This window comes from Panthera leo, chromosome C1 (genome assembly GCF_018350215.1).
Source record: "Panthera leo isolate Ple1 chromosome C1, P.leo_Ple1_pat1.1, whole genome shotgun sequence".
Lineage (NCBI taxonomy): Eukaryota > Metazoa > Chordata > Mammalia > Carnivora > Felidae > Panthera > Panthera leo.
The window spans coordinates 43,205,004-43,232,076 of record NC_056686.1 but is presented as its reverse complement, the minus strand read 5'-3'; the positions used below and the strand labels follow the sequence as shown (position 1 = coordinate 43,232,076).

The 27,073-nt window shown below is 42.7% G+C and overlaps 2 protein-coding genes and 1 long non-coding RNA gene across 6 annotated transcripts in view; 2 read left to right on the top strand and 1 right to left on the bottom strand.

Moving 5' to 3' along the window:
- The window catches only part of YIPF1 (Yip1 domain family member 1), a 36,869-nt gene extending 26,435 nt beyond the window's left edge, over window positions 1–10,434 (top strand). For all 3 annotated transcript variants that reach the window (XM_042951439.1, XM_042951437.1, XM_042951438.1), the window contains one exon: window positions 9,895–10,434. The gene's annotated coding sequence lies outside the window, so the exon portion shown is untranslated. The remainder of the gene's footprint in view (window positions 1–9,894) is intronic.
- LOC122227149 lies at window positions 79–18,441 on the bottom strand. The gene is made up of 2 exons (XR_006205910.1): window positions 17,834–18,441; window positions 79–377 (listed from the first exon to the last, which is right to left on the bottom strand). It is a non-coding gene; the product is annotated as an uncharacterized LOC122227149 (long non-coding RNA).
- The window catches only part of NDC1 (NDC1 transmembrane nucleoporin), a 47,410-nt gene continuing 38,012 nt past the window's right edge, over window positions 17,676–27,073 (top strand). Inside the window, exons 1-5 of one of the 2 annotated variants that reach the window (XM_042951436.1) lie at window positions 17,676–17,825; window positions 19,769–19,889; window positions 22,111–22,212; window positions 24,847–25,021; window positions 26,169–26,307. In XM_042951436.1, coding sequence (XP_042807370.1) covers window positions 17,793–17,825; window positions 19,769–19,889; window positions 22,111–22,212; window positions 24,847–25,021; window positions 26,169–26,307 — 570 coding nt within the window. In that variant the 5' untranslated portion in view covers window positions 17,676–17,792. Of the gene's footprint in view, window positions 17,826–18,171; window positions 18,478–19,768; window positions 19,890–22,110; window positions 22,213–24,846; window positions 25,022–26,168; window positions 26,308–27,073 lie in introns of those variants that run through there. The other variant, XM_042951434.1, reaches the window with a different exon arrangement.

Sequence of the window (27,073 nt, the reverse complement as noted above, 5' to 3'; positions counted from 1 at the left end):
TCAGTTAAGAATTTAAGAATGTGAGGGCTGTATTAATTATCTATGGCTGCCTAACAATATTACCTCAAACCTAGCACCTTAAATGACACTCATTTATTAGTTCGCGGTTTCTGTGCGTCAGGAATCTAGGCATAGCTTAGCTTGGTTCTCTCCTTCAGGTTCTCTTACAGGGCTGCGCTCAAAGTGTTGGCCTGGGCTGGGGTCTCATCTGAGAGCTGGACTGGGGAAGGATCTTCCTCCAAGCTCACATGGTTGTTGGCTGGATTCACTTCCTTGTAGCCTGTTGACTGAAGGCTTCCTTGCTAATTGTCAGCTGGAGGCTGTCCCCAGTTTCTTGCCACATAGGCCTCTCCATAGGCTCACCAGCGTCATCAAAGCTGTAAATGGAGATAATCGACAGTCAGGAAGACAGAAGATCTGTAACATAAAATAACCATAGAAATGATATCTATCACCTTTGCTGTATTCTTTTGATTAGAAGCAGGTTACAAGTCTTGCTCATACTCAATGGGAGGGGATTATACAAAGGCATGAATACCTGGAGGCAGGGATCATTGGAGGGCATTTTAATTTTATTTTATTTTTCACCTTTATGAGGGAATCATTAACAAATAAGATGATACAGGTATTTAAAGTGTACATCATGATGATTTAATATACGTGTACATTGTATGGAGGCCATTGTGCTGTCTGTCTGCCACAAGCACATACTCTAGTAATATGTGTGTAGTGTTTACGTATTTTGTTGTCAATCCATACAGTAACTATTAAAGCGTAGTTTCTTCTTTTTTTGATGAAAAATAGATATTAATAGAAGTTCTAACATTTTTCCTCCATTACCTCAGTGGGTTGTTTTTGCAGCCCACCGCCTTAGAATGAGCATGTGGTAGCTTGTTTGCCTCATGGTTTGATTGTCTACACATTTGTTCAGCTCCTCTTGCAGATGGATTTCATTGACTGTTGCAGAGAAGGCCCTAGGACAAGGCGGGTCTCTTCCTGAGATTGAGTTTCATGGGGAAGAGACTGAGTCTAATTGGACTTGGACTCCCCAGTGCTTGGCCCAATGCCTGCCTGGCACAGACAGAGCGAGTGCTCAGTCAAAGTTGGGTGGTTGGAGGTGACCCTTTGTAAGATTAAGGCAAAAGTGGGATGTGGGCTTTTACCAGAGGTGTCTTGGCTCACGGAGCTCCAGACATCATTTACTCTCTCGCTCAGTGTTTACTTGAGGTGACTCTGTGGTCCCCCATGGGCCAGGCATTGGGGACCTAGAGAATCAGATGCAATCTGCCATGGGGAGCCTCGGTCCATGGGTAAAATAGCTAAACAGATAATAAGCAGATTATGTGAGAAGTGCCCTACCCAAATTGTGAATTGATGAGCGTGGTGGGAGCACAGAAGCACTGACTCATTTGGCCTGAGGGAAGGCTTCGCAGAAGGGATCTTGTTTGAGTCTGGCCCTGAAGGTTGAGCAGAAGCAATCAATTACCTGTTTTTCTGAAGAGTGGTCAGCTTCCCATGGCATTTGGGAAGGTGAGGTCATAGGTTGTTCATTGGGACACAATGATGCGATGTGGGCTCACCTCACTGGGAATAAGAAAATCTGAGCTCAGCTGGAGGATAGAGGTAGAGACCACAAGGGCAACAGTTGCTTGGATCTCTCTGCCTTGGTCGAGAATACCTGATACCAGCCTGGGTGAGGGCTCTTTCAGCCTGATCTTGCATTAGGACTTGAGTTCCTTCCTTATATTTTATTATGAAGGCTCCGACTAATGTCCCAGGTGCTGTAAACCTTCAGAGAGTCAGAAACTGGCATCTGAGAAAAGCCTGGGCCCCAGGACCTTTGCAGACCTCCCATCCTGATTTATACAAATTTGACACCTTTGGGCTTTGCTCAGATCTATAAACTTGGGTGTCAGTGTCTCCATTTGGCCTCACGTCTACAAATGAGATAGTGATGAACAGTTTCTTTGGAGCTTCCCTGGCAGAAGCATCAATCGCTTTGCCAATGAGGGGTCTGTCTAGAGCCCCAGGCACTGTAGATTTATGAGCTGGCTGCCTTCTACTGTAATCTTACGCCTCCCAGCTTTCACTGAAAAAGAATGGCTTCTAATCTCGCAGATAACCTTCCTTATATAAATCTGTGCATTGGAGGGCTTAGCATAGTATGGATTATGGGAAGAGCTCTGTCTGGAAACTCAGGATCACAGAGGAGCTTCTGATTACTTGTGATCAGAGAAATTACCCCTGTATAAGTCATTGAGATATTATAGAGAATATTTGGCTTTCTTCTTCCCTCCTTTCCTTCCTTCTTTCCTTTGCTCTTTCCTTCCTTTTTAAAAATTAACTTATCACCTGAGGGCCAGTGCCATTTTTTCTCTGAGCCAAGACCCTGGGGAAGCCTAGAAACTACCTTGGGAGTCTTACTTTGGCTTGTGGGAGGCAGTTTCTGAAGGACCGCATTCAGACGGGGGCTGCCTTCCCAGGAGCAGTGATAAGTGGGTCTGTGTGGAGGAAGGTGGCCAGCAGATAATTATACTGCAGTGTGATGGGGCTTTAATAAGAGATGAGCAGAGGACTGGAGAAGATTCCTTTGTCATTAAAACCCTCCTGATTTGATACCTAGGGTTTATGTGCAATTATCCTTTCACTCACTTGGGTCAGGAGTGTTCCTTTGGTCAACTAAAGCTACAAACCCTTTTGCTATGTTTATACACATCAGTTCCATTCTGAAATCAGCTTTAACCCAGTGCTATCATCCTCTTTAACACAGCATCCAAACAGCAGGACTTTATACCACGGCTAACACTGTTTTCTACCAGCCCCTTATTTTCTACACCATGTCTGAAAAGTCCCTGCACAGAGAATCCATTTTCAGTTTCTGCACTATTTCTTCATTGCTCTTCTTCCTGGTTCTCTTTCTTTGGAGTCATTTGGGGGAACTTGGGTTGGAGAGTGGGTCAACACAATAACTTCTTATTCCTTTTTAAACTTATTTTGTGGGAAGTCTTTAAACACAGGCAAAAGTAGAGTGAACAGTATAACGAATCTCCACATACCCATGGCTCACTTTCCACAGTTTGTCAGCTTGTGGTCAGCCTTATTTCATCCACACACCCATCTAGTCCCTCCTATTCATTTGAAGCCAATCTCAGGTATCCTATTATTTGATGCACAAATATTTAAATTCTGAATCTATAAAAGATACTTTTAAAAACACGACCATAACACCATAGTCACATCTAAAAAAAATGATAACTCCTTAATGCAGGCATACCTCCTTTTTACTCAGCTTTGCTTATCGTGCTTCACAGATACTGTGTTTTGTACAAATTGAAGGTCTGTGGTAGCCAGGTCTATCGGCACCATTTTTCCAAAAGCATTTGCTCACTTTGTGTTTCTGTGTCACGTTTTGGTAATTCTTGAAATATTTTAAACTTCTTCATTATCGCTATGTCTGTTATGGTGATCTGTGATCACTGATCTTTGATGTTACTTACTATTGTAATTGTTTTGCGGTGCTATGATCTACGCCCATGTAAGATGGTAAACTTAATCAGTAAAGGTTATGTGTGTTCTGACTGCTCCAATGACTGGCCATTCCCCCATCTCTCTCCCTCTCCTTGGGCTTCTCTGTTAAAGACACAATAATATTGAACTTAGGCCAATTAATAACCCTACAATGACCTCTGAGTGCTCAAGTAAGAAGAGACACACGTCTGTCACTTTAACTCAAAAGCTAGAAATGACGGATGCCGGGGTGGCTCAGTTGGTTAAACATATGACTTTGTCTCGGGTCTCGTTCTCACTGTTCGTGAGCTTGAGCCCCGCATCAGGCTCTGTGCTGACAGTGCTGGGCCTGCTTCTGATTCTCTGTCTCCCTCTCTCTCTTCTCTCTCTCCTCTCTCTCTCAAAATAAATAAATAAACGTTAACACAAAACAAAACAAAAGCGAGAAATGACTAAGCTTATAGTGAGGAAGGCATGTCAAAATCTGAGATAGGCTGAAAATTAGGCCTCTTGTGCTGGTTAGCCAAGTTGTGAGTGCAAAGGAAACGTTCTTGAAGGGAGTAAAAAGTGCTACTCCAGTGAGCACATGAAAGATAAAAAAGTAAAACAGACTTATTGCTGATATGGAGAAAGTTTGAGTGGTCTGGATAGAAGACCAGCCACAACATTCCCGTAAGCCAAAACCTGATCAAGAGCATGGCCCTAACTTTCTTCATTTCTGTGAAGGCTGAGAGGAAGCTGCAGAAGAAAAGTTGGGAACTACCAGAAATTGGTTTACAGCTTTAAGGAAAGAAGCTATCTCCATAACATGAAATTACAAGGTGAAGCACCAAATGCTGATGTAGAAGCTGCAGCAAGTTATCCAGGAGATCTGGCTAAGCTGATAAATGAAGGTGGCTACACTAAACAACAGATTTCCAATGCAGATCTTCTTATGTTGGAAGAAGATGCCATCTAGGACTTTTATGGCTATAAAGGAAAGAAGTCAATGCCTGGCCTCAAAGCTTGCAAGGACAGGCTGGCTCTCTTGTTAGGGACTAAGGTAGCTGGTGACTTTAAGTTGAAGCCATTGTTCATTTACCATTAATAAAACCCCAGGACCCTCAAGAATTATGCTAAATCTCCACTTTCTGTGCTCTATAAATGGAACAGCAAACCCTAGATGATAGCACATCTGTTTACAACCTGCTCAGAAAAAAAGATTCCTTTCAAAATGTTACTGCTCATTGACAGTACATCTGGTCACCCAAGAGCTCTGATGGAGATGTACAAGATGGATGTTGTTTTCATGCCTGCTAACACAACATGCATTCGTAGCCCGTGGATCAAGGAGTAATTTTGACTTTCAAGACATATTATTTAAGAAATAAATTTCATAAGGCTACCACTGCTGTAGTGATTCCTCGGTGGATCTGGGCAAAGTAAATTAAAAACCCTCTGGAAAGGATTCACCATTCTAGATGCCATTAGGAACATTTGTGATTCATGACGAGGTCAAAATATCAACATGAGCAGCAGTTTGAAAGATTCCAACCCTCATGGATGACTTTGAGGGGTTCAAGACTTCAGTGGAGGAAGTAACTGCAGATGGGGTGGAAAGGGCAAGAGAACTAGAATTACAAGTGGAGCCTGAAGGTGGGACTGAATGGCGGCAATCCCATGATAAAACCTGAGCGTCTGAGCAGTTACTTCTTACGGATGAGCAAACAAAGTGGTTTCTTGAGATGGAATCTACTCCTGGTGGAGATGCTGTGAAGATTGTTGAAATGACCACAAAGGATTCGGATGATCACATAAACTAGTTGATAAAACAGCGGCACGGTTTGAGAGGACTGACTTCCAATTTTGAGAGATGTTCTACTGTCACTAAAATGCTATCCAGCAACATCACACTCTACAGGGAAATCGTTTGTGAAAAGAATCAATCCATGTGTCAGACTTCATTGATGTCTTCTGAGAAATGGCCACAGCCACTCCAGTCTTCAGCAACCAGCACCCTGATCATTTGGCAGCCATTGCCATTGAGGCAAGACCTTCCACCAGCAAAAAGATTGTGAGTCGCTGAAAGGTCAGATGATGCTTAGCATTGTTTAGCAATAAAGTATTTTTTAAGTTAAAGTATGTACATTTTTTAGACCTAATGCTATTGCGCATTTAACAGGCTATAATATAGTGTAAACATAACTTTTATGTGCTCTGGAAAACCAAAAAGCTCATTTGCTTTCACCTTATTGTGGTGTTCACTTTATTGCCATGGTATGGAATATCTCCACCATATCTCTGAGGTATGCCTGTATCAAATATACTTTAGTGTTTGAATTTCATCTTGCAATTTATTGATGTATCTCTTAAATGTTTTTCAAATTATAGATTCCTACTCCATTTCCCTCTCTCTCCCTTTACCATGTATTTGTTGAAGAATCATTTATCCTGTAGCTTCTCACTGTCTGGATTCTGCTGACTGTATCCATATGGTGTCGTTTAACATGTTGCTCTGTCTTCTGTTTTCTGTAAATTGGTGGTTGTATCTAATGGTTTGTTCAGATTCAGCATTGGTCGGTTGGTTGGTTTTGGCAAGACTACTTGATATGTGGTGGTAAATTCTTCCACCCATAAACTCATAATGTGTAATTATCTCTTTTACTCTTTGATATTAGTGACCACTAATAAGCAATGCCTACATCTGTTCATTCATTAGGGCTTCCAAAATGGTGATATTTCAATTCCATCTTCGCTTCTTTGTTTACTAACTAGAATATTTATTTAAAAAAAATTTTTTTTAATGTTTTTTGAGAGAGAGAGAGACAGACAGACAGGGCATCAGTAGGGGAGGGGCAGAGAGAGACAGAAACACAGAACCTGAAGCAGGCTCCAGGCTCTGAGCTGTCAGCACAGAGCCCGACGCGGGGCTCAAACTCACGAACTGTGAGATCATGACCTGAGCCGAAGTTTGCCGCTTAACCGACGGAGCCACCCAGGCACCCCTAGAATATTGCTTTTATAAAAACTTCCCTTTATCTACTCTTTGGCTATCCAGTGATATAGTTTTTATAGAAGAGCAGAATAAATGATTTATTTTTCACCTATTTTCAAAATAGTAGTTGGTTTAGCAGCACGCGGCAACAGTGACCAACTAATTTCAGTCCATCACAAGTATTATGCTTATCAGTACTCAAATTGTCCCATCTTTGGCTGATGGGAACCTCTTCAAATTGGCCTGGGTCCTGTTGGCACAGCCCTAAGAGTTTCTGATGACTGCCTTGTTATCTGTCATAACAAAATTTTCCGGGCTTATTCTGAACATTTCCTGTCCGAGACCCAGGTTGAGTCATGTCTCGAAGGAGCCTCGGTCCTGTTCAGTGGAGAAGTGGTAAACTGCCAGATCGTTGTAGGGGTCTTGGCTGTTTACGGGCCTTTTCACTGTTCAGAGTCGGGAAACAGATTTGTGGTTTGCTTGGTTATTTATTTTTTTAAAGAAGATACATTGTGAGTTCATACCCAGCCTTTCAGTTCTTACGTAGCACTACAGAGTTTTCACTAAATTGCTTTTATCTTATATCTGCATCTCCTTTCTCACCTGAGGATCTCGCTTTTCAACAATACCAGCAGTGGTAAAATTGGCCTGTCACATAAGTACTTAATTGTTGTATCCAGGCACTCACAATGGTCTAATAATAACAGCAACAGCATTACCATTAATTACTGGGAATATTGCTCTAAAACCTTTAAATTTTTGTTTTGTTTTGTTGCGTTTTGTTTAAGTTCTGGAATTCCCTTCCCTGGCTCACCTGCTTGGAAGCTCACTATTTATTCTTCAGGACCCACTTCAGATACCCTCTCCTTGGGGAAGTTTATATTACTTACTCCTCTGTGCTGTCCTACAGCTCGTTGTATGTTCCTCTGTTATGGCAATTTTTTTCTATTTATTGTAATCTAGACTGAGAATTCCTTGAGAGCGGAGATGTATTTACCAGTATACCTGCAGCATCCAGCAGGCATTTGAGGAAAGCTTCGTTTTGAACGAGTGACAGTTGATACACCAATCACATGCACATATCCTCGGTTTGTTTGCCAGGTTACTTAGGAACTTTCATTCATTCAGAGAGAACTACCCTTTGCTACTTTTTGCTGGGTGACTGGGGTGAACAATAGTGATAAGTCCTTACCCTCACAGATTTTACACCTTGATTTTCTATCCCATGTGCTCAGACAGACTAGAAGGCCCTGCTAAATTTAAGAGAGAACTTCTGATTGGAGCACCTCCGATCAGGCTTGGGTGCAGGGCTGTATCGACGAACAGGACACGGGGCATGCCTGTGCCACAGTGGGGCCAAAAGTGGGGAGCCAAAAGTGGCCAGGAATCGGGTGTTCGGCAGGGAAGAGGTGAGGGGGTTCTGGCTGTTGGTGGCATTATGGGCCAAGTCTGGCACAAAGTATCATCTGACTTGCCACCCTCTGGCCCAAGCCCCAGGAATTCCCAGCCTCTGTCCCACAGGCTACCTATAAAGGTTGGCAGCAGGGCAAGGGAATTTTCTGTCTGCACTTCCTCCTCTAGTCTTGACATTAATTTGGAACAAGCAGCTAGAGAGATGAGAGAAAAAGAGTATATTTATGAAAATAAGATCTTTAGTGCCTGCCCTGTGGGTTCGTTTGTCCCTACCTTTATTTAGCATTTCAAAAACCTGAGTTGATGTTTACCAGAAGGCCAGTCAGGACTTTAGGTTCTAACAATCCAGCAAATCCCAGCATTCACCCTTCTCGAACCACTTTTCACAGATATATTGTTGACAGCATTTCCCTTTTCTGGAGCCGGGCCATTAAGGTACATTCCCCTGTCTTAGCCCCACCCTGCTAGTGTGGTCAGATGCGGACGTGTAGGTGTGATACTGCCCCTGATGGTTTCTAAGGAGGCCTGGCACATTCTCTTAGGTTCAAGGCCATTTATTAGGAAACCCTCTCTGCCACATTTCTTAACCACCCCCCTGAGATATAAATATATTTCTGGCGCCTCTTTCCAAATTCCCATCTATTGCAAATCCCCAACTGGGTGTACCAACAGATGACTCAAATTCATTATGTTCGAAACTAAACTCACCCCCACCCCCATCAGATCCTCCTTGTATTTTCCTGACTCAGTGGATGGCACTACCATCCACACCGCCCCTGACTTCAGACTAGGTTAGATTCTTCATCATACTCTCTCACAGTTACCATACAGTTGTAATTAACATAAGTAATGTTTTATGTATTTGTTTCCTCTGTAGTTTCTGCCGCTAGACTGTAATTTCTTGAGAGTTAGGACCACATCTACCTTATTCATCACTGTACCCAGTGCCTGACACATCTGACACATGAGTCCTCGCTCAGTATTTGTTGGATTAATTAAGAAATCCAGGGGCGCCTGGGTGGCTCAGTCAGTTAACCGGCCAACTTTGGCCCGGGTCATGATCTCGCGGTCCGTGATTTCGAGCCCTGCGTCGGGCTCTGTGCTGACCGCTCAGAGCCTGGAGCCTGTTTCAGATTCTGTGTCTCCCTCTCTCTCTGACCCTCCCCCGTTCATGCTCTGTCTCTCTCTGTCTCAAAAATAAATAAACGTTAAAAAAAAAAAAAAAAAAAAAAAGAAATCCAACCCAGTCACCCAAGGTAGAAACCTCATCATCAATGTAGATTCCTCTCTCTTATCATCTACATCTTATCTATCAGCAAAATTTGTCTATTCTACCCCTGAAATGTTTCTCAGATCTGTCCTATCAGTACTATACCTGGTGTTCAGGATCTAATCATCTCACATTTGGACTGTGGTAATAACTTTATGGGTTTCTCTATCTCTTTTCTTTTTTTCCTTCTAATCTATCCGATGTGTAGCCAAAGCGGTTTACAAAAAATTATAAACTGTGTCACTCCTCTATTTAAAAACTTTTTGGGGGCCTCCTATTGTCTAAAAGACAAAATCTAAACTCCCGGGAGAGTGGGATCTATCCCGAATTTAATTGTCCTGCCTCATATCCTGCCATTGTCCCCTACATAACCACATGTTTCAACAACCACAAACAGTTCCCCAGTTCCCAAATCTTTTTATGTGTCTCCATATTTACTTTCTTCCTCCTCTAGCACCTAACACAGCTGTCACAAAGACAAGAGAAAGAAGGATGGGTGAAGGGAACTGTGGGGTCTGGTAGAGAAAAATCACTGGATTTCCAAAGAAACAGAGGAAAACTTTTAAAAATGTCATCTTCCCTCCAATGGTAAGCCTTGAAGCTCGTGAATCAGGGCTCAAGGCTGTCTGGTATTGAAGCTATACCTCTAAACATAAATACCGTCCTGCAGTTTAGCTCCTTTCCGTGTGGGGGACTCTTCATCTTAAAAGTTCCTCTTTCTGTTTTTCAGTTCTCTTTTATGTGTTTTGGCGTGTGTCTCCTTTGGACGTGGCATCTACTGCAGGAAAGCAGAACGACCAAGTGCAGGAAAACTGATGCAATGGCACCACCTTTGGCATCTATCTGTAAGGTGTCACCCTGAAACCCAGTCACCTAATTTAACACACAGCAATTAAGTGTTGTTCAGCGCCTGTGTCTTTCAGCTCTTCTTTCTCAACTGTCAATTACCATTGGGACTATGCCCTGATTTGGAATGGAACACAAGGGAACGTGGTATGTGTGCCTGCCATTTGCCTCTCGCTGTCATGTGACATGCTTCACATTAGGTCTGCCCTTGATACGTGGAATGGATCCATCCTGAGCTTCTCATGTCTTTGTTCTGGATGTTCCTCTAAGGTGATCCTCTCCTCTCCAAATGCTTGCCATCCTAAAGTGGCCAAACTGTATGAACTTTGGTTCGGATCCACTGGGAGCCTGAACATTTGTCTTTGGTGACCTGACTCTGAGCAAGCAAACCTAATCGTTGCAAATAAATACCTCATAGAATGTCTGTCTGCATTTCATGACTTTGGTCTCAAGTTCTTCCTTGATGTTTTATCTTTAGTATGCTGGAGGCTGCTGGGAATCTTGATTTATTTAATGCGCTAGCTATTGGGGTGAGGGACATTGGAATTGTTCTTCCTAGAAGTAGGGAACAGAAGGATTAAAGACCATGCTCACTTACAACCTATTCTGACACACACATTTTAGTAAAAACTTGGAGGGCACTTTGAGTGCCTCTTTGAGGTGGCATGACTCCTGGCTAGGGTGCCTTAAGGGGGGAAACCAGTGATGCCTCTCGGATACTTTTAAAATACATTGTATTCAAAATGCGTAGCACCGAGGAAGCTGAGCTTCTGCCAAGTCAGGATTGCTGATTCCCTACTGTTCTGTTACCCTCTTCAGGATGGGATTTTCCAATGTATTTCTGAGACAGCCACAAAGACGCACTCGGTCTTAAAAAGCTGATCACACAGAAAAAGTAAGATGCGTACCAATTCCGGCTCCAGTGAGCTTAAGATGACCTTGGCAAACCTCCCATCAAGTGCAGAGTGTTCCTCCCACTGATTTACTTAACACGTATAGGTTGTGCACCTACTATGTGCTGATCACCATTCTAGGAAGTGGGACTAGAGCAGTGAACAAAACAGACAAGGTCCCTGAGCCCCTGGATCTCACCGTCACATGATTACTGCTGGGCAGTCGCCAGCCTCAGCCTCTCCAACGCCGCCATCTCCTCCTCGAACAACTCCTGTGTGTACCTCTGCAGCTTTCACTGCTTGGTCCGGGCTCTACCCCTGGACCTCTCAGATCAGGTCTGAGCTGTCTTCCCTTTGTTGACTTCAGATGTTTGAAAACAGCTCTTCTGCACCCCCTGCGTCTTCTCCAGCAAAGTGTTTCTTCTTCTTTTTTTCTTTTTAATGTTTATTTACTTTTGAGACAGCGAGAGACAGAGCATGAGCGGAGGAGGGGGAGAGAGAGAGGGAGACACAGAATCCAAGGCAGGCTCCAGGCTCTGTTATTTTTTGACACAGAGAGAGACAGAGCATGAGCGGAGGAGGGGTAGAGAGAGAGGGAGACACAGAATCTGAAGCAGGCTTCAGGCTCTGAGCTGTCAGCATAGAGCCCAACGTGGGGCCCGAACTCACGAGCCATGAGATCATGACCTGAGCCGAAGTCAGACACCCAACCTACTGAGCCACCCAGGCGCCCCGCTAAGTGTTTCTTTTATCTTCAAGGACTCTTCAAAGAACTTGGTGTCTGTACCTTCTGGTCACCCTCTGAAATGGTACCCTGGTGCTCTTTCTTTAAAATTTAACTCGGGGCGCCTGGGTGGCTCAGTCAGTTAACCGGCCAACTTTGGCCCGGGTCATGATCTCGCGGTCCGTGAGTTTGAGCCCCGCGTCGGGCTCTGTGCTGACAGCTCAGAGCCTGGAGCCTGTTTCGGATTCTGTGTCTCCCTCTCTCTGACCCTCCCCCGTTCATGCTCTGTCTCTCTCTGTCTCAAAAATAAATAAACGTTAAAAAAAATAAATAAATAAAATTTAACTCCTGCTGCCCAAGGCAGTGATTCTTATACATGTGGGTCCTGTGAATTCCCTGTACAGGCCATTTGCAACCTCCCCTTCCTGTCCCCTAGCAAGAGTGGCAGGACTCCGATTGAAGAATAGAAGCATATTGTGAAATGATAAATCTATACATTGGTCTCTGCCACTGTTTCTGACCGAGCTGCTAAGACCCTTGCCATTTCCTGGATGATAAAGAGTGTCTGACAGAGCTCCCAAATCTCTTGGAATTTCCTAGGTAGTGGAACATTAAAAAAAATTTTTTTTAATGTTTTATTTATTTTTGAGACAGAGACAGAGCATGGGCAGGGGAGGGGCAGAGAGAAAGGGAGACACAGAATCCGAAGCAGGCTCCAGGCTCTGAGCTGTCAGCACAGAGCCTGATGCGGGGCTCAAACTCACAAACTGCGAGATCATGACCTGAGCTGAAGTCGGACGCTCAGCCGACTGAGCCACCCAGGTGCCCCTGGAGCACTTATTTATTTATTTATTTTTAAGTTTATTTATTTATTTTGAGAGAGACAGAGATAGCGCAAGTGGGGGAGGGGCAGAGAGGGAGACAGAGCATCCCAAGCAGGCTCCACACTGTCAGCTTGGAGTCTGATGTGGGGCTTGAACTCACGAAACCATGAGATCATGACCTGAGCCAAAACCAAGAGTCGGACACTTAACTGACTGAGCCACCCAGGCACCCTTTTTTTTTTTCCTAATGAGGTGACTCTTGGGAGGCTCTGGAGGGGGCTGGTCACCAGGAAGACCAGGCCATGATTAGAAGCTTGGAACTTTCAGCCCCACTCCCCATTCTCTGGAGAGAGGTGAGGGGCTGGAAATGGAGGTAATAATCAATCATGCTTATGTGATGATGCCTCCATAAAAGTCCCAAAAGGACGGGGTTTGGAGAGCTTCTAGGTTGGTGAATACAACCACATGCCCAGAGGGTGGTGCACCCCAACTCCAAGAGGGACAGAAGCTCCTGTACCTGGGACCCTTCTAGAACTCGCCCTGTGTATCTCTCCATCTGGCTGTTTATTTGTATCCTTTAAAATGTTCTTGGTAATGAATCAGCAATAGTGAATAAACTGTTTTCCTGGGTTCTGTGAGCAAATTGTCAAACTCAGGGAGGAGGTCATGGGAACTAACAATTTATAGCCAGGTCAGACAGAAATCGTGGGTAACCTGGGAACCCACTATTAGCAATTGATGTCTGAAGTCAGCAGGGTGGTCTTGTGGGAGGGTGCCCTTAACCTTTGGGTCTGTATTACCTCCAGGCAGTTAGTGGCAGAATTGCTTGGTGTGGAAAACCCACACATCTGGTCACAGAAGTGTTGTTAAGCGTTAAAGTGAAGGAGAGTAGTGAGTTTTTCCCAGGCATACATAAATATCCATGTTTGAGGGAGAATTTAGTTACTACTGAGTACTTTTAAGTGTGGTATGACTGGTAAAGTTTAAAAAAAAATGTTTAGAGATTATTTAATACATTGGTCAGGATTTAATTTCTAAGTAAGGATGTTAGACACAACCACCCTCATAAATTAGCACCATCATCTTATAAAAGAGAGAACATTATAATATCAAATAATCTGGAGGGGCATAATTTCAGTACTAAAGAAGCTGACTACTTTGTTCATTTTTTCTCACCTATGAAGGACCAGTGAACATTTCATGAACCAGACGGCCCTGCCATTTGGGGGCCCCTGCTCTTGGGACCTCCGTGAAGCACTTACAAATTGTATTCAACCTTAAAAAAATTCTGAAAAGCAATAGCTTAAACAAATTAGTAGTTTTACTTTTCTCACACAAATAGAAGTTTAGAGATAGCCCCACCCAGGTTAATATAGCTGCTTCATGATGCCCCTAGAGAGTCTGACTTATTTTCATTTTTCTTTGGTTCAACAGTCTTTAGCATGAATTTGCCATCATCTGATCCCAAGATGTCTGCTGTCTTCCAGCAAAGTGTAGGCCGTAAGGAGTCCAGCTTCAAGCCAGAACCCTATATCTTTCAGGCTTGACCATAGACAGTTAGGGGCTATGTACCTAAAGACCTTTACCTGACAGGCTCTGGGAAAGCTGCCCACTGCACACCAGACTAGGTGCATGGCCTTAGCACTGTGCTCTCTGAGGGGAGTTGCAGTCAGGGGCTCTGGGCTCACCCTACCATCACCCCAGCCTTGTTCTTTTGCAAATCTGCATTTCTAGCGCAGCTTCCTTCCTTTGGAGGCCTCCTGATGGAGCTAAGGGATGAGGGCCCTAGCTATGGCCTCTCTCAGGTGCCTCTGCTAGACCAACATACTCGGGGGTTGGGGTGAGGTTGGGGTCTTGAAGATGTTTTCTCCACTCTGACCCAGTATTCAGTACCTTTCTACCCATAGCCCTCTCCCTCCTCCTACCCTTCAGGGCTGTAAAATGGCAGGCGACTTTTGTTTAGGGATCCTTTGGCAGTAAGACCGCGCCACATCTGTACCAATCCACCGGACCCTTGCCTGTCACTGTTCCATGGAGAAAAATGAACATTAGGGGAGTCAGTGCTTTCTCCTATTTAGTGTCTTGCTTATACCATCACAGTAAATGATTAAGACTTGACTGTAACTATTCATGTTTACTACTCAGACACCTGGCAGCTCAGCACTCCAGCTCAGCTCAGCTTTTGACAGGAAGGGAAAGGGCAAAAGGGGTTGACCAGTTGGACCCACCTTTGAATAAGCTTTCTCCAAAACTGCATTTAATGTCTTATGCTTATATCTCATTGGTCAGAACTGTATCACATGGTCATCCCTAGCTGCAAGGGAGGCTGGGAAATGCTCTTTAGCTGGACACACTGCCACCCTGAATGAAACCAGAATGAGTTTTAGACAGATAGCTATTACATCTTGGAACTTTTAGAAAAGTTAATGGATGGTGGTTTTTCCATTGTCAGTTTGATTTCACCGGTTGGCGTCATATGAAGATTTAAGAGAAAAGAATTCTGAGAAGATGGCAGTGGCATTTTTGAATCTCCCCAAATTCCTCCATTAAAAACAGAACATCTGGGATAGCAAAACCAAAACCTATGGACAACATCTACAACAAACCTGAGTGACAAGATATCAAACCCCAAAAATCAAGCTGGTGGAAACCACTAGCAACTCAAAGACTCACATGGTATTAGCACTTTTGTGGAAAGAAGCAAAGGGAAGCAGCTCAGCTTCTGAGAAATCTAAAAATGAGAGAACCTCAAAATAGCCAAGAGGTACTCCCTAGAGAGGACAGTAGGCCAGTGGGAGAACAGCAGCTGGATTCGAGGGCAGTTTTGTGCAACCCAGTTTGCAGCTGATGAGCGCAGGGGGTCTGAAGTAAGGTCTGAAGAAGTTGGAGCAGTCCAGGTCCTGTGGACTCTCAAAACCAGCCGAAGGCTCTTTCCAGGACATCAGAGCAGAAACTGCAAGGAATGGGATACAGATAGAGTAGGCCAGAGATATTTGGGGCACAGAAAAGGGAAGTCAGAGGAGAGTGGGGGAAGGGCACACAGCCAGGAGGTCTCAGAAAGTGTGAAGCTATGTGTTTGAACGCTTTGTGAAAACAGAAAAAGAATCTGTAGAACCTTGAATTTAGCGAAGCCAACCTAAGTCACCCATCCTTCCTAAGTGTGCAGGAGAACTAATTTCATAGAAAAATGAGCAACAGAAAGGACCGCAGTCACATCTCATCGTGAAGTTATTATTAGAAAAATGAAAATACAGAGCAGAATGATATCCCTAATGATATGAAAACATTCCAGAAGACACACCCACAAAATCACATGAAAAGGCTAACTTAGTATTTCAAAATAAGCTAAAGTAAGTTAAGGAAATAGTGCAAGTTCCTGCTCAACAGCCATGGGGTAGTTCTAACAGCAACACTGGCGCTCCCTTCGTGTGTGTGTGCGTGTGTGTGTGTGTGCGTGCATGCGTGCGTGCGTGCTTATGGCTCTAATACAGGAGTAGCACCTTCATAATGTTTGGATAAGGACTCCCTCCTCCCTTTTGCTACTGCAACCCTATTCTTTCTCCCGTATGTTGTTCAGCCCTTCTAATACTTTTGTTATCAATTCTCTGCATTCAGTCCCTCTTTGATTTAGATAACAAAGTTTGTTATCCTGAACAGACACTTTCTGATGTAGTTACTTCCATTCATTCTTCTGTTCATTTAACAAACATTTATTGACTACTTTTGAATGTTATGGCATTTCAAAACAGTGATAAACAGGATAGACAAAGCCCCTGCCCACGGGAAGCTTATCTGCTAGTGAGGAACTCAGACAATAAATAAGTAGTTACACATGATGATTTCACATTGTGGTAAGTGCTCTAAAAATAAATGTGGTGTAAACAATAAATAATTGTCTCTTGTATAAATGAAGTCAGGAGGTAAGGGCAGGTAGCCTAAGGATTGGTTTAGTTGCTCCAAATAATCAAGTCTCCTTTTATCCATATTCCATGCAGCTGGATGGGGGAAGGGTTTAAGAAGGGGCAAAGACCTTGGATACCTCTCCTTCAAGGGGAGTTTCTGGGAAGCTACCACGTAAGTTTGAATACATTTTTATTGACCTGAACTCATCAGTCACCTGGCTCCACCTAGCGGCAAGGGAGACTAGGAAATGTAGCCACATGCCTAACTAAAAATTGGGGATTCTACTTCTAAGAAGTAAGGGAAGAATAGATAGGGTAGACAACCAGTAGTCTGAACAAGATACTAAAGGAACTAAACAAGGTAATCTGATCGCAAGTAACCTGGAGTGTTTAATTTTTTTTTAATGTTTGTTTATTTTTTTTTAATTTTTTTTTCAACGTTTTTTATTTATTTTTGGGACAGAGAGAGACAGAACATGAACGGGGGAGGGGCAGAGAGAGAGGGAGACACAGAATCGGAAACAGGCTCCAGGCTCTGAGCCATCAGCCCAGAGCCTGACGCGGGGCTTGAACTCACGGATCGCGAGATCGTGACCTGGCTGAAGTCGGACGCTTAACCGACTGCGCCACCCAGGCGCCCCATAATGTTTGTTTATTTTTGAGAGTGAGAGAGAGAGAGTGTGAGTAGGGAGGGGCAGAGAGAGAGGGAGACAGAATCCTAAGCAGGCTCCAGGCAGCCCGACGTGGGGCTCGAACTCATGAACCGAACTGTGAGATCATGACCTGAGCCGAAGTAGAACACTTAACCGACAGAGCTACCCAGGCGTACCTCCTGGGGTGTGTTTAAGGACACTCATTTAGAATGATTCTTTATAATCTTTCTCTACCACCAGATAGAAGGTTGTCAGATACCTGATCTACCTTTGTATTCCCAGTTTGTTCTTCAGTGCTTCAGACATGATTGATATTAACATGTTTTTGGAAGTGAATATAATCTTAAAGCAACTCAGGAAACCATTATTAGCAAACATTACAAAGCACTATGTGTGATCTCAATTTCTCTCGCTAGATTGGGACTTTCTCCAGTCAGTAAATCACTGAATCTCTGTTACTAGAGTACTGAACATTGACCTTGGTATGTAATTGGGTATGTAAAAGGTGTTAGCAGTATGCCTCCAGGGATCCCACTGAGGGCTGCTGCAATCAGAGAAGATTTCATGAAGTGGAACTTGGGTTGGTAAAAACCTTTTTCCTTACTGGCAGGAAATTAATATTTGTATAGCATTTTATCATATCTTGGCAACATCACTGGATGCTTTTATTTTTATCTTTATTTTATAGGTGAAGAAATGGAGGCTAAGAGAGGGTCAAGACATTCCAATTAGCAAGTGGCAGAGCTGGAACTAGGAACTAGATCTTAGGAAACCAAATTCACCTTTATGGAAAGAAAATTTTTTCCATCAGTAAAATTAGTAAGTACCTCTGTGGAGAAGGCCACACCATCCTTTGATTTCACTTTCAGGCAGTCGATAAAGAAAACTGGGAGAAATAAGGGCCGATCATTTTGCCAGATCTAACTGTAAAATTCCGACCAATTGTCACTGTTCATATTATCGGCTTTATAAAAGACTACGATTCCCAGCATGCCACAAGGTACTTCTGGGAAGACTTCCACTCCCGGCATGCCGCACTTTGGAACTGAGTCCCAGAATGCAACGCTCCCCTTGCTCCTAGACCGCGGTCGAGACTACAGTTCCCAGCATGCAGCGCCGCCCCCAGTCTCTGGCGCCCCGGTCGTCCCTGCTTCGGGGAGACCTTTTGAACGCCAGGGGGCGGGTCCTGAAGTCCCAGCTCCCTTTGGGGGACGTGTCCGTGGGGCAGTTCTGGCGCGTTGCGCCTGTCCAGAAGAAGCCTCGAAGGGATTGGTTGGGGCCCGGGCCGGGCTTCGCTCAGGCAGCGTTTGAGGCAGCCCCAACAGGGTCCTCGTGGGGCCTTTCTCCCTTTGAACTGCTGTGGCGGGCGGGCACACTGTCTCCTGCACCCCTCAGAGTTGGGGCCGCCATCACCATGGCCACGGCTGCGAGTCGCCTCTCCGCCGGCGGGTCGCGGGACATTTTGTGGCGCGTGAGTGCTGCGCGCGCTGTGGCGCGCGCTCGTCCCGCCGCTGCAGTCGGGCCTGGCGGGCGGGTGCTAAACGCGCGTGCGCGGTGAGCGGGTGGGTGCGTGGAGGGCGGCTCCAGCGTAGCGTGGGGAGCGCGTGGGGAGGGGGCGACCCGAGGAACCGATTACGGGAATGTGCTGGGGGCATCCCGAGTGGAATCTGGTTATAGGGTGGGCGGAGCGGGCTGAGGAAAGCTGATTAGTGTGTGCGAGCGGGACGTCCTGAGTGACTTGTTATGGGGTGGGAGAGGAGTCCCAAGAGGAAGCTGGTTGGAATGAGAGGGATGACCTGCGTGGGAATTGGGGCAGGGAATGGGCAAGAGTTTCATGCAGGGGTAGTCTACCTAGTAGGTGCAAAATAAATAGCTTATTGATTACTAGGGTTAAGAAGTGGGAAGGAATGTCCAGAATTGGAGAGACTGTGGTGTGGTCTTAGCAGAGGCTGTATTCCAAGCTAAACGCTTTGAGTCCTTAAGTTTTACTTGTTCTTTATCACCTATGTTATCCATGACTGGTGTTCAGTAGACAGAAAACATGGCTGCAGTTCTTCTTTTCAAAACGTTCCCATTGCCACTGCCTTCCTTCAGGCACAGGCAGTAAACTTTGGCTGTGGGCAGTTGTGGTAGACTGCCTCCTAATTGTCTCTTGTGGGTCTTGTCCTTTCTGATCCATCTTCATTATAGCCACTTTACAAACACGAGAGTGTTTTTACCTTCCAAAATGTAAATCCGATTGTCATTTTCTTTCTTCAGACCCCTCAGTATCTCTTCTTCTATTGACTTATTCGGCATTCTATCTTGGGTCTCTTAAGTGGCAGGCTCTGGTGATCACACATGAATACAATGCATTAACTGCCTGATAATTGCTGTAGCTAATAATGGAAACGCAATTACGATATGCAGATGATTCCCATACAGTGTATACATCTTTTAGATACTAACATATCTATCAGTTAAACCTAGAGAGACAATTACAAGTTGCTGTAAAATACAGTTGTAAAACTAGATAAGACAATTCCTGCCCTTCCCCAAAGTGTGATATTTAATGTGGCATTGGACTCTGGACTAATACAAGAATCAGTTCAGTGATAATTACAAGATTCTGTAGTCGTATGCAGTGTTATTCATAGGAGTAACCGTTATGATCTGGGTGTAAATATTAGTGTTTAACGTCCTGTATGAAAAGGTAGGATTTGCATAACTGGAATAACTGAAATAGTTTGACTTCATGATTGAGGGATTTTGTTTAATTATAGGTTTTGGGCTGGAGGATAGTTGCGAGTATTGTCTGGTCAGTGCTGCTTCTACCCATCTGTACCACAGTATTTATAATCTTCAGCAGCATTGATTTATTTCATCCTATTCAGTGGCTGTCTGGTAAGTGGTACTCAGTTTGGGGAAATCAAATTTACAGGACCTACTTCTCAGCATAAAAATTGTGTTATCAAATAATTTGTTTTTCATCACTGCCTATATTGATATGGCAAAACATTCACCTTGAGGTAATCTTAAGGCACTCCCTTTATGAATCACCTTTTCACTCTATAATAATATTAGTAAACCTGTCAGACTCTATTATCACATAAGCAAAAAGATAATTAGAAGGTCACATAAATGAAAACGTACCTTAATTTTTGTTTGTCTTTTTTACTGCTTTTTTTTTTTTGACATTGTCTTTTTAAGGACCAGAACTGTTCCTTTTATCTATTTAAAAATTTGGAATAGAAAATATGACATCTGTCTCTTTAAAAAACCTGTCTAAAATTGAGACTACTTCATTTCTATATTGTGATTAATAAGAAAAAGAGAAGAGAGAAAAGGGGGAAAGAGTTAAAGACTAAGAAACATAGAGTTAAATGCAAAGAGTGATGAGGAGGAAAAGATTGGAGCAGACTAAATGTTTCTCCGTGGAGACAAAAAAGTCACTACATTTATTACAATAGCCATCTACTGTGTGCCACACACTGTACTAAGCACCTTAAGTATATTAGCTGTTATCCTTCCTACAACCCTATATAATAAAGAAGTATTATCCCTACTTTATAAATGAAGAAGCTGAGACTTGGTTGTATAAGTCTGTGCAGAGTCACACAGTTAGCGAGTAACTGAACCAGAATTTGAACATTGGTCTCTGACTTCAAAGCCTGTGTTTTTCCACTATGCTACACTAGAATTAAAAAGAGAAATGTTGCCAGGATAGGTTTTGAACTCTTTAAAGTTTAAAGCTTCTTGCCTAAGGCTAAGAAGCACAAACACTCTTAATTCTTTTTATTTCCCTCTCGCCAACAAGAACAACGCATTTCTTTTGCTTTGGGAAGTGGAAAGTGTGTTGTTGATTTAACTTTCAGAAGAAAATGCCGATTTTCAGGGAGTCAGAAGCTTTACCTTGTGATCTTTGGAGACATTGCTGCTAAAGAATTATAGTCGTGTTAAGTTTTTTGTTGAGACACCTCAGTCACTTCTTGCAGGGGTTCTACAAGGCAGATAAAATTAAGCCTTAAGCCAGCACAGGGATGGCAGGTATTTCTGTAACCACCTTGCCTGAGTCTGCATCGCTCATTGATCTTGGCCGTCTGGTCCCAACCTCCGAGTATTGAGCACTGAAATCGAGAACCATTACCAGTTGTTCTGAATTGGCACTTAAGAAAAGCTTTTTGCCATTTCATGGGCAAAGGTTTTTTAATCCTAGTAACACCTTCCCTCCAAATGGGATTTGATTTGTGCCATTTTTCTCATCAAATGTTTCTCATCTCTTTCAACTTTTGCTCACAAAGTCTTTTCAGAGAAACTGTGCTCTTCCCTTTCTTATTTCTAGTCACATGAATCAGTTCTTTCATTCTTTTAGTTCAGTATAATGTTTGGCTTTAATTGTGAATAGTTAACAAATATTCTTTACTAATCTTGGTCAGTAAATTATACTCCTAAAAATTATAGGTTTTATTATTAAGTCTCAGCCTATACACCAAATAGATTTCCTTGTTATTTCTCTTATTTATGTTTTTAGGTGTTTTATATACACATACATATTTTAAACTTGGCCATATTTTTGAAATGGAATATTTGCTTGTTCGGACTACTCTAAAATGTGAATGTTAGTATTTTACAGGAATACCGTGATTTTTAAATTTTTTTAATTCAGGTCACTTAGATGATTTATGCATTATGCTGTTTCCAGAAATGTTACATTTTTTGCTGTAGGAGCTAATTGCATTTATTAAGAAGAGATATGAAAAATACTATTTATACATTTTAAAAAGAAACCTTGTTGGTATATTACTAAATGTGGTACTTCTCTCTTTCACACGATGAAATACATTTGCATATGGTAGTATTTTGTCTGATGTTAACATCTGGATCATCTAAAGGAAATTCTAGTATAATTTTAAAGGACCCAGAGCTTGGTGTAAGTAACTCACACTGTAGTTCTTGAGTTGATGTTCTGTAGGACCTGTCAGCAGGGTATGAGTAAATTCTCAAAGAAAAGATAACTTTTACAATGAAACTTGCAGCTGTGGTTCAGACCCCTTTTCTATTGCAGTGTATTGATCGTGACTACATGACTGAATGAATTTACTAATTCATCTCTCTTGTGTTTTAGATTCTTTCAATGATCTATATAGTTCCTATGTAATTTTTTACCTCCTGCTGCTGTCAGTGGTAGTAGTGATAATAAGTATTTTTAACGTGGAGTTCTATGCAGGTGAGTTTTCAAATGTTAATTGTCTTAAAAATATGTGACTTTATATTATTAAGGGCATACTCAGTGCATTTTGTATGTAGGTGTATATAACAGGCTTGTTTTGAGTCAGTTTGAGTCAGTTTAAGATATCTATACAGAATCATCTTCTTTGAATGTTTTAACTAAAAGTTTATTTGAATGCCAGTTTCTCTGTGTTTAAAAATATTTAGAGGTTTGGGACACGGGGTGGCTCAGTCAGTTAAGCATCTGACTCCGATCTCAGCTCAGGTCTAGATCTCAGGGTCATGAGTTCAAGCCCCATGTTGGGTGTGAAGCCTATTTAAAATATTTAGAGCTCTTAGGACAAATATTATTTGATTTCACTTATATAGTAGATTCCTAGAGTCATCAAATTCATAAAAACAGAAAGAATAATGGTTGCAAGGGCTGGGGGAGGAGGGAATGAGAAGCTGTTCTTTGACGGACACAGTTTCAGTTGGGCAGGATGGGAAAGTCTTGAGGTGGATGGTGGTGATGGGTATACAACAGTGTCAGTGAACTTATGCTGCAGAGCTACATGCTTAAAAATGGTTAAAATGGGAAAAAATGGTTAAAATGGTCAACTTCTGTATATTTTACCACAATAACAAAATTTAGACCTTTTAATAGTTTACAGCTGCTGTTAAAGCTGTGACTCAGCAGATGTATTATAAAAATAACTCCTTTATAGGGTAGGAGATCAGGATCAGATGATTTCTAAGGTCCTTTTCAAATATAAAAGTCTATAATTCTATAGTTAAAAAAACAACAACAACTGTATGTTTTGCCTTGGGGAAATCACCTGCTAGATTCCAGAGCTTTGTATTTTTTTCGGTTTCTCTTTTTACTCTTTATGCCTTTTCTGATTCCTGCGTCTGTCCTTATGGTACTGTAAGAAGCTTTTTCTGACACTTCTTTTTTTGACTATACCATCATCCCTCTCTTAGCTCTTCAGTAGTTTGCTTCTTAGAGATGGGATAAAATTTCAAGTCCTACTCTGGATGTTATAATATATACCCTTTTCCCTTGCTTTCTTAATCCTTTACGCCTAGCTGATGGATCTCTTTTTCTGTTCAAGCCACACACAACTCTCCCTAGCTTATAGCATTGTGCTCTTTTACACAGTCCCACATTCTCAGGTCATCTTGATGTAGATGCCACACTAGGGCTGTCCAGCTTGTCATTCTTAAAGCCTGATTAGTCACTTTGAATCATTCCTTCAAAAGCATTCTATGTGCCATACATTGTATGGGGATAAGAGATGAGTATTATGGTCCCACTTGTCCCCAGAGGATCTCAGTTAATCAAACATATTCAATTACAATACACTGGATAGTATGGGAATATATAGGAACACATTTACCCAGCATGGGAAGCTTCGTGGAGGAGATGATGCTTAAACCAAGCCTTGAAGGATGAGTTGTATTAATTGGGAGAAGGAAAATGATGTTCCAGGGAAAAGATAAAGCACATAGAAAGGCTTAGGGGCACCTGGGTGGCTTGGTTGAGCTCCTGACTCTTGGTTTCAACTCAGGTCATGATCCCAGCATTGTGGGATCGAGCCCTGTGATGGGCTCCATGCTGAGTGTGGAGCCTGCTTAAGATTCTTGCTCGCTCACTCTATCTCCATCTCCCTAGGCCCTTCTCCCTCACTCGTGTGCTCTCTTAGAAAAAAGGCTTAGAGACATGAGAAGCTTTGGTATGTTCAGAGCGTTATAAGTCAATTGCACGCTCAGTGGGTCTCACGGGCATTTCTGGGGGGCAGGGAGAGGGGATAGCAATCTCTTTCTCCAAATGTAAAACACCTAAGCCCTCTCCTTTCACAGGAATTTTTCATCTCTCTACTCTTTCTTTACTTGGAATCTGTTAAAAGAAGAATGTATAGGGGCGCCTGGGTGGCTCAGTCAGTTGAGCATCTGACTTTGGCTCAGGTCATGATCTCACAGTTCGTGAGTTTGAGCCCTTGTCAGGCTCTCTGCTGTCAACATGGAGCCTGCTTTGGATCCTTTGTCCCTCCCTCTCTCTGCCTCTCTCCAGCTCACTCTATCAAAAATAATAAATAAACATTAAAAAAAGAAAAGAATGTGTGTATGGGTAGGTCAGGAAACCCTCTGCTAGCTGTTTTCAAAAGTCAAAGTCAATATCCCTCCTACCCACACTCACCTGCCCTAGCACACTTCCTGAAAACTGTTTTTGATTATCAGAAGTATTAGAAATTCCTGTATAAGCATTTATTTTAGTATTCAGTGTTGTCATCATTTACCTAGTTTGTGGTTTAGTTTTTACAATTGGGCTATATATTGCAGGTTCAAATGCTGAAGTAAAGGTAACTTGTCAGAGGGCAAGCACTATCTTTCAAAAATGATCATTATTTGTTCTTTTATGGCACCTACAAGGTTGGCAGGGTAGACAGTATTTGAACTATTTTGATTAAACTATTTTAATTATTTTAACTTAGAATTCTTAATGTAGAGTTTTTCTTTACTTCACATTGATTCTGGGTTTCCTTGTGCCTTTGGAATATCTGTGCAAGGACGAGAGGGAACGATATGGTTCGTGTCCCCTGACCTCATATGCTACAGATTATAAAGCCACAGTAACGTGCTTTATTTGCAGTTGTGCCTTCCATTCCCTGCTCCAGACTGGCACTGATCGGGAAGATCATTCACCCTCAGCAGCTCATGCACTCATTTGTTCATGCTGCAATGGGGATGATGGTGGCTTGGTGTGCTGCAGTGATAACCAAGGGTCGATACGGTTTTCTTGTGGTTTCCTGCACTGGTACTGAGAGGTAATACGAAATCTGTTTTCTCTATGGAAATTGTTTAGTTACTAATCCAAAGGTGACCTGTATAGGTTAATAGTTTGTGGGCATTCTTTGTTTATTCTAGACTTACACGGAAGGTGCTTTTATACATAACATCAGATGTTTTTGATATTTATGCTTGTTGAATTTCAGTAGTTTTTTTAAAACCGTTTTCTGTGCAAGGTGCTATGCCAGGTGCTGTTGGATTTGTGAGAGTGATTCACGCATACACTATAAGGTCTTTGAGGGTTAGGAACAGTAAGGGAATTAAGACATGGACACAAATGGATGTGATAGAAGAGAAATAGGAATTTATGTGAAGTGGGAGGGAATAAGAAAGTAATGTGTACACATTAAACCTGTGGCAGTTCAGAAAGCAGGGAAGATCATTGGCTTCTTGGAGGAGGTGGCATTTAGGTTGGAGTTTAAGGAAGGATTGTGTGGGGAGAATGAAGAAAAAACTTTAAAATAATTACAACCACCTTCTTCAGTAGTCCTTTTATCATTTTGAAACTGATACATTTCTTGAACACATGGCCCTGATAAAAATTTCAGGTTGCTATTCTGAGCTTAAAAATAAAAAAAGATTACGGTAGTCTTAAGTTCCCTATTTTTTACCGCCTTTAAAATCTAGGGTTCACGAGTACTACTTAATACTTGATTTCCCTCCCCCCCGCCCCCTCCAGTTACTATTACATAGGGCTTTTTTTTTTTCCTAATGTGATAAATTTTCTTTAGTGAAAAGGGTCCTCTTGAGGGATTGCCCCTTTAGAAGAGATAGCACAGAGAGAAGGCCAAAGGCATGACCTCTCTAGCAGGCACGCACCGTTCAGTTCTAGCTCTCAGTCCAAATGCAGCGTACCTGCTTGTAAGCAGTGTTGCGTGCTATCACAGGGCATGTTCTTCCCATTGGCAGACTTCCACAGGAAGAGCTAAGGAGTTAACCTTTAGAGAGGTCAAATTCTCATGCATCCGGGAAAGGGTTTTATTAATCTTTTGCCCACACTTAACCCAAAATGAGCCATTTAGTTAGCATTTGGGGCATGTCTTAAGTGATTATGTCAAAGTTTGAGCTTTCTAAAACAGTGGTTTGTGTCCTTGACTGTTGAATTAATAACCTTTTTCTCTCCAGTTTAAATAGCCCTGCTGCACAAACCTGCTTAAATGAGTATCACCTGTTTTTTCTCCTGGCTGGTGCATTTATGGGCTATAGCTACAGTCTCCTGTATTTTATTAACAACATGAACTATCTTCCATTTCCTATCATACAGGTAAGATATCATTTGAGCATTACGTTATGTCAGAATTTAGCAGAATTAAAATTGCCTTCGTATATGTGTATATAACTGGCCTCATCTGATTGATTCAAGATTTGATCAACAAAACTTAGGACTGAGATCATCAAAATGCCATTTGGAGAAGAGTGATTTGTTTTCATGAGACTTTAGCATATGTTTGAGAGCTGTAGCTGCCCTTCACACTGCCACTCTGAGGATACTGCTTTGCCCCACTCTTTCCCCCGCTGCTAGGTAGTGGCAGTTGCTGTGACCTAGCAGGGCTGGGGGAGGAGGAGGATGACATTCATGCAGTGTACTTCTGTGCAGCTGCCAGCTTCCTTTTGCACCTAAGAACTCATAGGCTTGAGGATGTTCACGTAAGTACAGAATGCCAGTTACTGTCTCAGATCTTTTCCAGAATGAGGCATGGTGTATTTAAATAAATCAAACAGTTTGACTGGTTTGACTGAATAGTTTAAACTATCTTTCAGTTAGGTTTTTAAAAATCTAATCTGGTAGGAGTCTTTGGTGGAACTCAGAACCACCTCCTTTGGCAGGAGAGAGAAAGATTGGTTGAGATTTCTCCTGTGGCGTGAAGGCTGTCTCCAGACTGTTCCCACTCTTCCTGACTGTGCTCTGACTCGCTTCATTCCTGTGCTGTGGCAGGCTAAGGACTGGGCTTTGGAGCAAAACTATTAGAACCAGCCCTTTCCCACTGAGACCCAGTCTGGTGGGGAGGGAGGGATGTGCAAACAAATGA